General features: G+C 50.8%; 2 protein-coding genes across 5 annotated transcripts in view; one reads left to right on the forward strand and one right to left on the reverse strand.

Annotated features, from left to right (window-relative positions):
• DIDO1 (death inducer-obliterator 1) overlaps window positions 1-4,428 on the reverse strand; it is a 50,803-nt gene extending 46,375 nt beyond the window's left edge. Inside the window, exon 1 of one of the 3 annotated variants that reach the window (XM_027559102.1) lies at window positions 4,343-4,428. The gene's annotated coding sequence lies outside the window, so the exon portion shown is untranslated. Of the gene's footprint in view, window positions 1-4,241 lie in introns of all 3 variants that reach the window. The other 2 variants (XM_027559104.1, XM_027559101.1) reach the window with 2 other exon arrangements.
• Window positions 4,429-4,511: 83 nt separating this feature from the next.
• GID8 (GID complex subunit 8 homolog) lies at window positions 4,512-12,514 on the forward strand. 2 transcript variants are annotated; one of them, XM_027559109.1, is made up of 5 exons: window positions 4,512-4,705; window positions 7,300-7,429; window positions 8,293-8,489; window positions 9,128-9,325; window positions 10,008-12,514. In XM_027559109.1, the coding sequence occupies exons 2-5, from the start codon at window positions 7,312-7,314 to the stop codon at window positions 10,179-10,181; spliced, it is 687 nt and encodes a 228-aa protein (XP_027414910.1). In that variant the 5' UTR covers window positions 4,512-4,705; window positions 7,300-7,311; the 3' UTR covers window positions 10,182-12,514. The 2 variants fall into 2 exon arrangements, with proteins under 2 accessions (XP_027414910.1, XP_027414908.1); XM_027559107.1 differs by having other exon boundaries at window positions 4,704-4,822.
• The last annotated feature ends 1,581 nt before the right edge of the window (window positions 12,515-14,095 follow it).

The raw sequence follows: 14,095 nt of genomic DNA on the forward strand, positions 1-14,095 counted from the left end.
GTCCAAAAGAGGAAAAAAAAAAACAACCATGTAATTTCCTGTGCTTGCCTGGATCACAGAAACAAAATGGTGAAGTGAGAAAAGTGTATTTGAAGGAAATCTCAACAAGAATAATACAAGTCGAGCTATTAGGAAATTGCAAAAGGATACCCAACAGGTTTTATTCTGAAATTTCAACAATCAATATAGGAGACCAAGAATGTTGCCTTTTACAACTATACAGAAAAACAAAAAATCTTGGGATTCTGTCAGCATACAAAAGTTCCTCTCATTCCAATGGAAAGTAAAAGCATTTAAAGAGTAAACATAAGAGGCTTTTAAAGTCAAAAAAAGAAAAAACAAAATTTGGCAAGTGTTTTTAAAAAGGAACACATGGTTATCAATTGAAACAATGGCTCATCTTTATTCAGTGTTCTATCTCCCATATCAGACATCCGATCAGAACTGGGCTAATGCAAAAACAAAACAACCAAAACCAAACAAAAACAAGAAACCCCTTAAAGCATATACAGATAAATTTTCAATAGCTGTGCACATATACGTTATTAGGCGTTTATATACACACGTGCACGTGTCTGTATCTATAACCAATGTACTTATCAAAGCCCTCTCCAGGCAAGAGGGAAGGGAATGGAGAGTTTCAGCAGAGACGGTCTGCAGCCCACTGCCTGGACAGGGTAGGTAAACTGCCACTTGAGCTTGCTGCCCGTGCCCCGCTGTCCAGCCCAGGCCATGTGTTTTAGGTAACACCTCGCTGGACAGTTTATGTTACGTCCTCTGCAGGAATTAAAAACTCAAGAAAAATATTACTCTACCCATCCAAAGAAACGTATGACATAACCAGTGCTTGCTGGTTTAGTGGTATAATCCAGAAAGGGAAATACAGTCCAGCAGGGAGGGGGAGGGCGACCATCTCAGACCCCACGACACATGCTTCACAGGGTCTTCATTCAGCTAATTCATCTGGATACATGCAGCAGAACTAAAGCGTAAAAACAGTCTTCCTTACTCCTTCCAACAGCTTCAGGATCAATCTGAGAAGACCCTGAGTAAAGTCAAGGCTATGGCACTTGACCTTTGAGTGAACTCCGGGAGTTGGTGATGGACAGGGAGGACTGGCGTGCTGCAATTCACGGGGTCGCAAAGAGTCGGACACGACTGAGCGACTGAACTGAACTGAGTGGTAAGGACATCTAGCCATTACTGGTTAGATAGCATCACCAACTCAAAGGACAGGAATTTGAGAAAACTTTGGGAGATGGTGGAGAACAGAGGAGCCTGGTGTGCTGCAGTCCATGAGGTCAACAAGTGTAAGACATGATTTAGCAACTCAACGACAACAAGAACCGGTAACAATTCTGAGCAGCAATGTCCAATCAGCTTATGCCTGACCCTGAAGAAACAGGTCTAATTTGCCAAATTCCCTGGAAAGCAGGGCTCCAGCATTCAGGCGTTTGACTTCATGCTTTGAGGGTTTGACAGTAAGACAGAAACACCCTCTAAAACACTGCGGTTCTGTAAACTGTGCCTGACACCTGGTTGCTGAATAGTCCAGGGTTTGATTAAAGGAGGCGCTGTGTATTTTATTATCAAAACACATTTCATTTTAAAGTAATTCTTGCATGCTCCTTTAAAACTAATAAACCTTAACAACTCTCCTTAAAAACTCCACACTGTTCTCCATAGTGGCTGTACTAGTTTGCATTCCCACCAACAGTGTAAGAGGGTTCCCTTTTCTCCACACCCTCTCCAACATTTATTATTTGTAGGCTTTTGGATCGCAGCCATTCTGACTGGTGTAAAATGGTACCGCATAGTGGTCTTGATTTGCATTTCTCTGATAATGAGTGATGTTGAGCATCTTTTCATGTGTTTGTTAGCCATCTGTATGTCTTCTTTGGAGAAATGTCTATTTAGTTCTTAACAATAACCCTGTGTACGAGACAGCAAAAGAGACACTGATGTATGGAACAGTCTTATGGACTCTGTGGGAGAGGGAGAGGGTGGGAAGATTTGGGAGAATGGCATTGAAACATGTAAAATATCATGTATGAAACGAGATGCCAGTCCAGGTTCAATGCAAGATACTGGATGCTTGGGGCTAGTGCACTGGGACGACCCAGAGGGATGGTATGGGGAGGGAGGAGGGTTCAGGATGGGGAACACATGTATACCTGTGATGGATTCATTTTGATATTTGGCACAACTAATACAATTATGTAAAGTTTAAAAATAAAATAAAATAAAAAAAAAAATATTCCAGACATGGGTATACAGATGAAAAAAAAAAAAAAACTGCTCAATTTCCCTGGTGGTCCAGAGGCTAAGAATCTGTCTGCCAATGCAGGGGACACCAGTTCGATCCCTGATCTGGGAAGACCCCGCATGTCTCAGGGCAACTAAGCCTGTGCACTACAGAGCCCGCACTCTGCAAGAAGAGAAGCCACTGAAATGAAAACCCTGCACACCTCAACTAGGGAAAACCTTCACGAAGCCAGAAATTAATCATTTTTTTTTAAAAATAAGGGACTGCTGATCTGTGTGATTCAGTGCCATTCTCAACTTCTTCCTCTGCTCTCACTCGGCCCGGACCCGTTTCCCGTCCTTTGTCCATATCTACTGAGACAGCTTTTAGCGAAGGTCTTCACCCTCACTCACTCATCTGTTCCTCCACGTTCTCAACAAGTATCTATGGAACCCCTGCCACGTACTAAAAGTTTCAGCTCTTGTGAGGGTCACATGTTGGTGGAGAACTGTGACACTATCAGGCATCAGCGACATAGAACGGTGTGCTGAAGGCAACGAAGGGATCGTTTACGGACCAGGGGAACACAAAGCGGTGGACGACACCCTACTTGTTGGGATGGTGTTCCCACTCCTAGGCACTGGCCTAGGAGTGTTGCACACAGACCCATCTCCTGAGAGCCCAGAGGAAGGGCAGGGTGCTGAGGCTGGCTTTCAGCTATGCTCACTCTGCACAGACAAGTGGGGAGTCGCTGATGGGTGTGAAGAGGGGGCCAGGGACAAGAGAGATGACCCTGGCTGCTGTATGGGCTTCAATAGGAAGCCAGTATCTGGACAGAATTAAAGCAGAGCAAGACCACTTCTGGGGGTGAGGGGCCATTAACCTATGACCCGCAGAGCAGGCGCAGCTGAACCTTCTTTAGGCTGGAACACCCTAGCTCTTTAGGGCACCGGATTTGTTCTTGTGCACCCTTGAAAAGAATTTTAAAGATCTGCACCCCTCGCCCACTGTAAAGCTGGTGTGTAAAGTTATTCAGAGGATTAAGTGCTTGAAAAGGATGTAATTGCAGACACACTGTATTTGCATTTTAAATAGATTAGGACCAAAGCTTTGGACTTGCAGATTTAGCTCAGTTCACTAAAGAGAAATATCCACCATTAGTCGTGAGAAATATCCACCATTAGTCGTCTTTGTCTAATCTGTTTACCAAATTGCACTTACTTTCTGCAACAAGTCCCACTGCATTTCCACGCAATCACATGAAACCATCTAACTCTGACTTTTAACAGGAAGACACTGGAGTTCATTGGATTCTAAAATCTTTTAACTTGACTCTCCAGCAACTGGAAAACGGGAACGACAGAGGATGAGATGGATGGCATCACCGACTCGACGGACAGGAGTTTGGGCAAGCTCCGGGAGTTGGTGATGGACAGGGAAGCCTGGCATGCTGCAGTCCACAGGGTCGCAAAGAGTCGGATACGACTGAGCGACAGAACTGAACTGACCTGGAAAACGAGACCTTGCTCTGACGTAATCTGTACTCTTTTCCCGTGGACTCACAATAATAACCGAATAAAAGCGTGAATGTCTTCCTGCGCCTCCGCGACCCCTGCCGCAGGGCAGGAAGACCCTCCTCGAGCAGCGGCCGCAGTACCTCGAAGCCCCAGGTGCACAGGCCTGCGGTCCCCGCCCAACCTGAGCGCGGATTCTGAACCACGGGCGGGAAAGACCACCGGGCCCGTGGGAGGTTCCCTGAGGGCAGGTCTGGCCCTGTAGACTTGTTCTGGAGCGAGCTGGTGTGCGCTCTCCGCCGCGGTCGCGTGCCCCAGAGCCCACCCCAACCGTCGGAACCGAGAGCTCCCGCCGTCCGCGCTCGGGCGGCTCCTCCCGGGCCTGCGCGAAGGCAGGCACCGGGTCGGCAAGGTCCCCTCCTCGGGGCTGCGCGGAGCACCGGCGCCTGTACCCCCTCCCCGCCCCATGCCCTCGGGCTTACACAAACGACGGGAAGGGCGCTGGGACCTTCTCCTCAGTCTAGATGTCGCCGTCTCGGCGCGAAGTTACCCTACAACGACGCCTCCACGGCGGCCATCTTACCCAGAGGCAGCCGATGCCTTTTGACTCTCGCGCCAATCCGTAGAGCGAAGGAGCCGTGAAAGGAGTTCTGCGCAAGGACGGAAGCTGGAGTCCCGCGTTTCCGGGCGGCCGCCGCACCCCGCCCCCTCGTGAAGGCACTTGATTGGCTGCCGACTCGCGATCTCGCGATCTCGCGGGAAGTGGCTAAGGGGGCGGCCGCCGGTGTGTCTGCCCTCCCGTTCCCCGCCCCCGCCTCCGCCTCCGCCGCGACTCCCGCCTCCGCCTCCCAGACCCCGGCGCCGCCACCTCCCCCTCCCCCCCGGCCCCGCCCGGCCCTTCGAGCGGCCGCGGAGACCGCGCAGCGCGGCAGGCGGGATCCGCACGGTAAGATGGCCGCGGCGAGCCCAGGCGGCCGGGCCTAGCGTCCCCGCCGGAGTGCGGCGGCCGGGAGGCGGAGGGCCGGACTCTGGGGTCGTGGCCAGGAGGGATCGAGGCGGGCCGGTGAGGAGGCTGACCGGGCTGCGAGGTTGCGCTGGCCGGCCGACCGTGCAGGGGGCCTGCCGGTTTCGGACGTCCGAGCAGGTGTCCTCGGGCCGCGTTCTCGGGGGAGGCGGCTCCCTCAAGAGTTTCCAGGTCCAACTGTCTCCTCTTCCTAAGGCGGCGGAGTCCGGGCGTGGACTCGGTGTTTGTTGTTGATGGAGCGTGTTTTGAGGGGCGGCGACGCCTGCTGGGAGGTGATAGTTCTCCACAAGTCGCACAGGTCTGCGGCGGGAACTGTTTGCACCAGGACCGCATTCGAGCAGACACTGAGCTGCCGAGACAGGACTTTGCTCGTGGGGCGAAGGGTTCCTCGCCGTGCGTACTGTTTGTGGGGTGTTTAAGTGCTCAGTTTTTCCTGCACAAAACAGAATGGGTCGGTTCTTCAAAGTTGTTAACTTTCCAGTACTGCTCTGTCGCCCATGAGTGAGAGTTTTCGCTAGTGGCCGCAGCTTAGAGAAATGACCTTGTGTGAGGGACGGCCCTTGGTTTTGTCTCAGTCAAGTTCTCTAAGGCGGATCAGAGTTGGGCATGGCATCCCCCAGCGACCAGGGACTTCATCTTGCTCCCCTCTGCTTTCCCACAGACACTGTCTCCCTGGGCGATCTCTGGTGAAGTCTTGGCTTTCAGTCAATTTGTGGTGGACATTGCCCTAATTAATGTTTCCATCGCCCAACTGGGGACCTGTAATCCAGGTGCCTGCTTGACTTCTCCTACTGTGGGTCTGATAGTCACCCCAAACTCGCCCGACTCCTCAAACCTGTTCTTCTCCCAGTCTTTCCTCATTTGGGACTCCATTCTCCAAGGTCTCAAGCTTGAAACCCCTCCATGATCCATGAATCTTCTTTTATACGTTCCCGCTGGGTCCAGCAACAAGGCCCATTGGCTCAGTCCACAAAGTCTTGTGGGCTGTGCTCTTGGTTCTTCCACTGCTGTCCTCTTGCTTGGGTGGCTCCTCACTGGTCTTTCTGCTCAGCTCTCACCACCCCACAGTCATCCCATGTCCACTGGGAAACCAGAGCCATCTTTTAAATTGCTTTTATTTATTGAGGTAATTGAGCATGTGCTTTGCTTTATATAAGGTAATATCCACAATACCTCTGTCAGTTACAAAGGATAAAAGGGAAGTGGACAGTGGATGGGCTTACCACCCATCCTGACACCCCTGCTGGGGTTCCCAGGGCCCCCTTTCCATGGTAACCACCTCCTGAGTTTCAGGGTTCACGCTCTTACTTGAAAAAATAACATGGTTTTTGCTATGAATGTATTTACTACTAAGTAAAAATTGTATAACTTGTCTTGTTTTTGTTCTTTAAAAAACTTCTGCCCTTGGGTCTCTGCTGCAACCTGCTCTCTTCATGCAGCTGGTTTCTAAGTCCCCTGTGTGGGCCTGGTCATGTATTTTAACTGCTTTAGTAAATTCTGTTCCATTGATACAGTTAGTGGCCCTAAAATCCACAAAACTTTGAAAACCAAAAGTTTTTGGTCTTGTTTTTAATTGATTTCTTGGCAGACCCCGACCCTGCAAAAGCTTTTAGTAACTTCTGTTTCACTCGGTGTGATCCTTATGCGTTTAACTGAAGCAGTCACGTCCAATCATGGGGTGCTGCCGCAGACCCCTGGGAGGATGTCTTGTGATACATATATCAAATAGTCTTTGTACAACCTGAATAATTCTGAAGTCAGAAACTGGTCTGCCCCAGGGCTTTGGTCCTTTGGGACTGCAGTCCTATGAACCATCGTTTGCTTGTCCCTGCTGCTGTTGACTGACTCCTGGGTGGGCAGTCTCCATAGTGTTGCCATCCTGAACAGTGACTCTGAGCACAGGCTTGTCTGTGTCTGGGACACAGTAGGCTGTTTTTTGGGGTCCCAGCTGGCAGAAGAGCCATCGGCGAGGAGCGGAGCACACATGCACAGTGCGTGCTGAGTGTGTTGCTGTGCAGTCCGTTCTGACCACAGGGTAAAGGGGCTCAAGAGACCATGCACATGTCTGTGTGAGCACTTGGTGTTGTCAGGCTGCTTCATTTCTGTCAGCCTGGAGGGTGTGCGAGATGGCTTGTCTTGAGCACACACATCATAGCAGGTGAATCTTCAGCTTGTACCTCTGCGTTCCACCCTGTGCTTAGAGGAGCATCTATCTATTAATAGACTGCTGCTGGGCCTGGAGGGCCTTCATCTGACCTGGACTGACCTCTTGACCTCCTGGTCCTCAGACTCCTGGCTCTTGCTCATGTTCATCCTGCTTTCTGAACCTCCCCAACCTTCTCTCTGGTCCCTGAGCCTGTGTTTGAGTCTCAGGCCCTCTGCATGTGCTGTTTTCCACATTTTAAGTATCTTCCCTCTCTACCCTTTGGTTCCTGGTCGCTGTGTTTGTATCTGAAATGATCACAATTGTGAGAATTTTTCACTAATTCTTAAAATATTACTTTTTTTCCCTGTAGAAGTAAATCAGAATGAGTTACACAGAAAAACCCGATGAAATCACAAAGGATGAGTGGATGGAAAAGCTCAATAACTTACATGTCCAACGAGCAGACATGAACCGTCTCATCATGAACTACTTGGTCACAGGTGAGGGCTGTGCTATGGGTGCTGCCTCTTGGGCACAATTCTCCCTTTCTGGGCTCACAAGCAAGACTTTACCACTGGAGGGTCCTGAAAGTTAGGTTGCATTCAGGCATCATGGAAACGCAGTGCTCTTGTAACCAACTTGGAACTACCATTTTAAAGAGATGTCCTCTTCTGGAGATGAAATCATGATTCCAGGTCTCTGAGATCTAAAGAAAAAGCCTTATTTCTTAGCCTTTGACATTTTGCAGTTGATCTACATCATTAACAATGTGCAAAAGTAGATTTAAAGTCCAAATAATTAATCTCTTCTGGCCAGTTTGGTAAATGATACTGGACTGTTTCAGAAGGTGTGTCCAAGTCAAAAGAAGAAAGGGGGAGGGGCCTGTGGAAGGTAATGCAAGTGCTCTGTGATAACACCCTGTCCTCCTGACCCTGTGGAGGAGAGGGTCGCTCTGCAGAGCTGAGAAAACCCACATGTCTCCAGAAAGTGAGTCTCCTTCCTGGAGTTCCAGTGACCTCGGCCCCCATCAGTCTCTGAGACTGAAGGAACTGTGTGCTCATTCACAGTGGGAGGGCGCTGTGCTGCCCCTGGAGCAGGTTGGCAGCTTCTCCACATAGGCCTGGACCCCAGTGCAGGGGCCTCAATGCCCATCCTCCCCTGACTGGAAGTTGAGGGGGTGGGGCAGGTGGAAGGAAAGGAAGTGTAGCTGGTAAGCCACAGAGGTGTTAATCCCACATCCCAAGAAAGTGCAGTTCTTACTAGAGGTTTTCATTCACAGAAGATGGGCTTTCTAGACATAAAAAGCCCTTGTGTTGGTATCTTGCTGATTTTCCAAGCAGTTGAAGGTAGTTTTCTTTTCCAGAGGGCTTTAAGGAGGCAGCGGAGAAGTTTCGAATGGAATCTGGGATTGAACCCAGCGTTGATCTAGAAACACTTGACGAGCGAATCAAAATCCGTGAGATGATACTGAAAGGCCAGATTCAGGAGGCCATTGCGCTCATCAACAGCCTCCACCCAGAGCTGCTGGATACAAACCGCTATCTCTACTTCCATCTGCAAGTGAGTTGCTTGTGGACACTTGGTGAATTAAGGTTCTTCATGTTAGCCATCCCCAACTTCCGGGCCACAGACCAATACCTCCTATCAGGTTAGAGGCAATAATTCATTAGAAATAAAGGACACAATAGACGTAACGTGCTTGAGTGATCCCAAACCGTCCCTGCCCTACCCCAGTCAGGGGAAAAATTGTCTTCCACAAAACAGGTCCTTGGTGGCAAAAAGCTTGGCAAGTGGACGTGTTAGTCACTCAGTTACGTCCAACTCTTTGCGACCCTGTGGACTGTAGCCCGCCAAGCTCCTCTGTCCATGGAATTACCCAGGCAAGAATACTGGAGTGGGTTGCTGATCCCTTTTCCAAAAAGCCTGGGGATGGCTGCTTGCTGTTATTGAGAGGTAATGAGGCTAATTTCATTAGAATGTTGCTGTAATTGACGAGGGAAGGGGTTTAAGTTAGCTGCTCTGCCATGTACCTCAGAAGCTGTTTCTTGCTTTGAAAATGCAAAGTCAGGAGCTTGGAATACTCAAAAACTCTGTCCTCTGAGAGGCCCTTTTCATAAGAAGCAGGTGCAGCCCTGGTGTGGGGGGTTGTCGCTGGCTGGGCGCAAGTTGTTCACCCTGTCTGCCTGGCCCCCAACCAGCAACAACACCTGATCGAGCTGATCCGCCAGCGGGAGACGGAGGCAGCGCTGGAGTTTGCACAGACCCAGCTGGCTGAGCAGGGTGAGGAAAGCCGCGAGTGTCTGACCGAGATGGAACGCACACTGGCCCTGCTGGCCTTTGACAACCCCGAGGACTCACCCTTCGGAGACCTGCTCAACATGATGCAGAGGCAGAAGGTGGGCTCCAGAGGGCTTCCGTCCACATCCTCTGTGGATATTCAGGGCAGGATTTCCAAAGAAACGGGGTGGTGTGTGTGGTGTGACCAGGACACTACTGGGAGGGCCCCACACTTTACTTGTGAAATACTAGGAGCCCAGGGTATTGAGACCCTTAAACGATAGTTAAGCCTCTTTGCCAGTTTTTGTTTCTTTTTTTTTTTAATCTGAGCTGGCTTACTGTGTGGAGACTCTTAGGAACGGATGTTCCAAGTATCTTTTGATGAAAATCCCACACTTTGCTCTCTGCCACGGCCTCTGTGTTCCCACCAACAGGGCAGCTCCCCAACCGCAGTCCCCCTTCCCCACTGCCCTGACTGCCCTGAAAAGAGGGTGTCCTTGGGGGCAGCATCAGGTGTCCTCCTAGGGCTTGTTGGGTGGAACTGGTATCTCATCCCTGCCAGTTCCCTCATGCCCAGGCTGGATGTGAGATCTGCTGACCATACCGTGTGCCCCTCTGGGCAAGGACTGTGTTTTATATCCCCAGAGTACCCGACGGTCACAGGCTTCGTGTTTGTTTAAATAAGTAGCCAGCCTCTCGTGTAAAAATGGTTTTGAAGACATATAAGATGCATCTTATAATGGCTCCTTTTCGCAGGTGCCCTGTATGTGAGGTGGTTTTTATTGGCTATCCATTTTCTAGGTGTGGAGTGAAGTGAACCAAGCTGTCCTGGATTATGAGAATCGTGAGTCAACACCCAAGCTGGCAAAGTTGCTGAAACTACTCCTTTGGGCTCAGAATGAGCTGGACCAGAAGAAAGTAAAATACCCCAAAATGACAGACCTCAGCAAAGGCGTGATTGAGGAGCCCAAGTAGTCTGTGCGGGGCCCCGCCGCATGGCCCCGGGCCCGCGGGCGCCACCTGGGACTGAAGATTTTTACGGCAGCAGAGAACTCTCTTCTCCCTTCTTTTACTGTTTGTGTGTTTTGTTTTGTTTTTGACCCAGCATCATTTTGAAAGGGAAAAGTGGCCCTTTTAAGCACTGGAAAACTCCCAGTGCAAGATACCGTCTCTTCTGGAAGGCCGGCAAGGACTGCCCCATGGCCTGTGCTCAGCGTTCTGGGCGCTTCAGCTCCTGAAGGCGCCTCATCTTAGGGCCGCTAGTCCACTTGAGGCCCCGCTCAGAGCACGGGGCAGCACTGATGACCGTCTCACTCTGTCAGCATCCAGGAGGACAGCATGTCCTCCTCCCCCCATCTCGGCCGGCCTTCGTGTAGAAGTGTTTTCTTTCCCTCTTTGGTTTTTGGTTTGTTTTGGTTTTTTCATAGGAAAGACTATATGAATTTGTAAATCCCAATTCAAAGACTTCTTTTGTGCGCGGGCACTAAGTTTGGTTGTCTTCCTGTTTGGTCTGGGTCGTGTGGCTTTGGGGGAGATGGGTGTGTGCGTGTGTGTATGCGGGGCGGGCTGTGTGTTTTTTAATTTTTTAAATATATATTTTGGTGCTGTAAGTGGTGAGAGACTCTTTCCTAGTGGATCAATGAACCATCTCTCCTGGGCACTTTTGTTGAAAATAAAGGTTTCTCCTTAATTTCAAGAATGACCACAGTGGTCTCTCAGAAGTATTCATCATCTCAAGCACAACTTTTGCTTTTGGAGTGGCTTCCCGGGGTGACCATAGTGACGCTGTCTGGTACCTACAGCCAGAAAGGGACAGCTCCCGGTGACACGTGACAGTGCCAGGCATGTGCTATGGTGCAGTGAGCTCTGTGACCCACACTTTTGCCTCTCGCTCTGTCAGCCAGTCTGGCAGACGTCCAGCTCCTATTCCCTCATGTCTGTCCCCTGCCCGGTGCCCACTGCCGTCAGTGAGTCCTGAGTGCAGGCTCAGGTGTTGGGGTTTGGGGCAGGTGGCCCAGGGTGCCAGTGCAGAGCTGCTGGCCCTCAGTGAGACCGGTGGAGGTGGAGGGGCCCTGGCGTGCAGAGCTCCCCAGGGCTGATGACCCCCATACATCCTCTGGTGAGAGCACCTGCATGGCTGGGATTCAGTTCTCACCTGATCCCTCCCACAGGGTGGGTTGTGCTGGCACCTGGGCTCTGCAGAGATGCACGCCATCAGCAGCCAAATTGAGAGAGTCTGTTGGCCTTGGTGCTCGGCTGGGTAGGTCTTTGGGAAGGTCAGGTCTTCTCCGGCTGCGGGGCGTCTTCGTCACATCCCCATACACTCAGTGTTTGTCCCGCAGGGTCTGTGGCTTCGGCTCCTCTCCCCACTCACTTCCGGCTGCACGTGGAGGCTGCAGGTCGTTGGTTTTCAGTGGGTACAGCTTCAGGCAGAGTTTTCCCTCCCCAGTCACAGAGCAAAGGCGAAAGTGCTGAGGTCTCTGTATATCAGGAGACCGTCAGGCCCTGGACTGGCCCACCGTGGCAGTGATGAGCTTCAGCTCTGTCTCAGTCATCAACTCAGATGTGACCTTTCTGTATGATCATTTCCTCTTAAGATTTGGGAATAAAAGTAGGGAGAAAGGGGCCTTTAATCTTCAGGTGATAGTTAAATACAGCAGAAGCTGAAGAAAAATATTAGGGAAGTAGAGGTAAAACTACACTTTTCGAAAAGCACGAAGTAATTCAGCATATTCCTATCCTTTACTATTAGTGTATATAAGATAATTTATGTGCATCATTAACATACAATCAATCTGACATTTTTCAAAATAGTGGGTTTGAGATGTATGTTACCGGGTAAGAACCATCCATGAACCATGGGGACCTGTGGAGGGCCTGTCACGTGTAGGAAGTGCTGTCGAATGCTTCAGAGAAGTGCTGCTGGCTTGTCCATCATTTAGTCAGTGAGGGGCTTGACCAGTGAGTGCAAAGACCCATGTGAGCTGGGTGCCAGTGAGATGTGGAGAATTCAGATGGTGCTGTTGGGTTCTTTCCCTGTGTATAAAGAGTGTGGTTCCTTCCCCATAGGCTGGAAATCTTTAAAGGGGCGGCTTTGCAGACTTTTCTGTTTCCTCCTTTTGCAGTCTTATTTTTTTCAGCAAGCATTTCAAGGTAATGAACATTAAGTATATCGATTTTTCTACTTCATCTCATTTGGATCTCGCTGTGATGTTTGTTAAAATGTGATGTTTTACCAGGGTAGTTTATGTCTTCTTTTTTACACTTTCTGGTGGAAAGTGCCTTGAAATAAATAAAACGTGACAATATTTTGGTGCTCTGTGTTCCTGATACTGTGAAGTCACATGAGGAATGACCCCTAGTTTGGATTCTTCTGAAGCATAGGGATTATTGCAAGGCACATGAGAAATACTGTATTTTGTTATTTGAATCAAGGTTTCCAGCTTCTAGAAAAGGCAGCTGTTGTTTGGGATGGTTCCTGTCGTGGACTGAAATGCCAGGGGTGAGCCTGGTGGCTGCAAGGCTAGCTCTGCTGTCCAGCCGGGATGCCCCCTGAAGACAGACGTGCAGAGCAAGCACGTGATGGGCAGCTTTCCTAAAGCAGCGTGACGTCTGTGCTTTCCCCAAGTGCGGACTGGGCTGCACAGGGGCCAGAGGTGGCGAGGACCCTGGGGACACCCAGGCCGTGGTCCAGCAGGGCTGCACTTGACCAGAAGTTGTGCCAGGTGTAGCAGCCCATCTGTGCTGCGCAGTAAGGTCGGGTCTGGAGGCCGAGGAAGGTGAGGTCACGACATAGCAGAAAGGCCTTTGTGGTGTGTCTAGGCAGCAACTCCAGTAAAACTCGTGCAAGGTGCACAGGCCCCAAACGAGTAAGAGCCGAGGCCCCAACACCAGTGGGCGTGGCGGGAACAGCCATCACCAGCATTGGGGGCCAGGGTTAGTCTCTACAGGACCCACTGATCACTCTCCACCTTGAAACTCAGGAACAGTGGGTTGGCTGGATATGAGGTCCCTCACAGAGGTTACTGGAAGCTGGAGGCGTGTCCAGCTGCTGCCAGCGTGAGCGTGGCTTCCTCTCGGGTTGGGACACGTGGTCTAGTGGCCCTAGCTGACACCCAGATCTTCTGCCTCATGGAGGATGGCCCGTCCAGCTCAGAGGCTCAGGAAGGGGTCGGATGCTCACCTCTGGCCCTCCATTGGCCTCTGTGCATTTCGAGCAACCCTCCACCTCTTGTTCCCCACTAGCCAAAGCTTTCTCACCTTGGGCCTGGAGTACTGCAGTGGCCTGTCCTTCCTTGCCTCTGCCCTGGCCACCCTGAGTGGTCCTCACAGCAGCCAGGGTGATTCTGTGACCCTCTGGGGCTTCCAGTGTCAGAGCCCTGGCTGGTCTCTAGCTGACCACCAAGACCCATGAGCCTGCCCTTCCCCACTGCTTTTGTCCCCCTTCCTGTCCCCTCACCCACCAGGCTCCTTGTGGTCCTGGAGCTGCCCTGGACCTCTGCCCACCCCACCCACATGCCCTGCTCATTCTCTGCTCTCAGACTTGATGCACAGGTCTTGGCAGGGACACTTCCCAGCCCATCCCATGGCAGAAGCCACCCTTCCCTGCCTTCTCGGTTTCCTTTCTGTGTTTTGTTCATGCACAGCTCCAGGAGGTAAGCAAATGACAAATGTTCCCCATGGTACAGCTCTAGGTTTTCATATAAAATCACCATCAGGGACTTCCCTGGTGGTCCAGTAGTTAAGAATCCACCTTCCAATGCAGGGAACACAGGTTTGATCCCTGGCCAGGGAACTAAGATCCCACAGGCTGTGGGGTGAGTAGGAAGTCCATGTGCTGCAGCTGCTGAGCCTGCGTGCCGCAACTAGAGAGAAGTCTGTGTACTGCA

The sequence above is a fragment of the Bos indicus x Bos taurus genome, chromosome 13 (assembly GCF_003369695.1).
Source record: "Bos indicus x Bos taurus breed Angus x Brahman F1 hybrid chromosome 13, Bos_hybrid_MaternalHap_v2.0, whole genome shotgun sequence".
Taxonomy (NCBI): domain Eukaryota; kingdom Metazoa; phylum Chordata; class Mammalia; order Artiodactyla; family Bovidae; genus Bos; species Bos indicus x Bos taurus.

What these genes read in the sequence shown, in the direction of transcription:
- GID8 (XM_027559109.1), top strand. Translation starts at nt 7,312, where the DNA reads ATGAGTTACACAGAAAAACCCGATGAAATCACAAAGGATGAGTGGATG. An exon ending in CATGAACTACTTGGTCACAG is followed by an intron (nt 7,430 to 8,292) that starts GTGAGGGCTGTG and finishes TTTCTTTTCCAG; the next exon opens with AGGGCTTTAAGGAGGCAGCG. An exon ending in ACATGATGCAGAGGCAGAAG is followed by an intron (nt 9,326 to 10,007) that starts GTGGGCTCCAGA and finishes TCCATTTTCTAG; the next exon opens with GTGTGGAGTGAAGTGAACCA.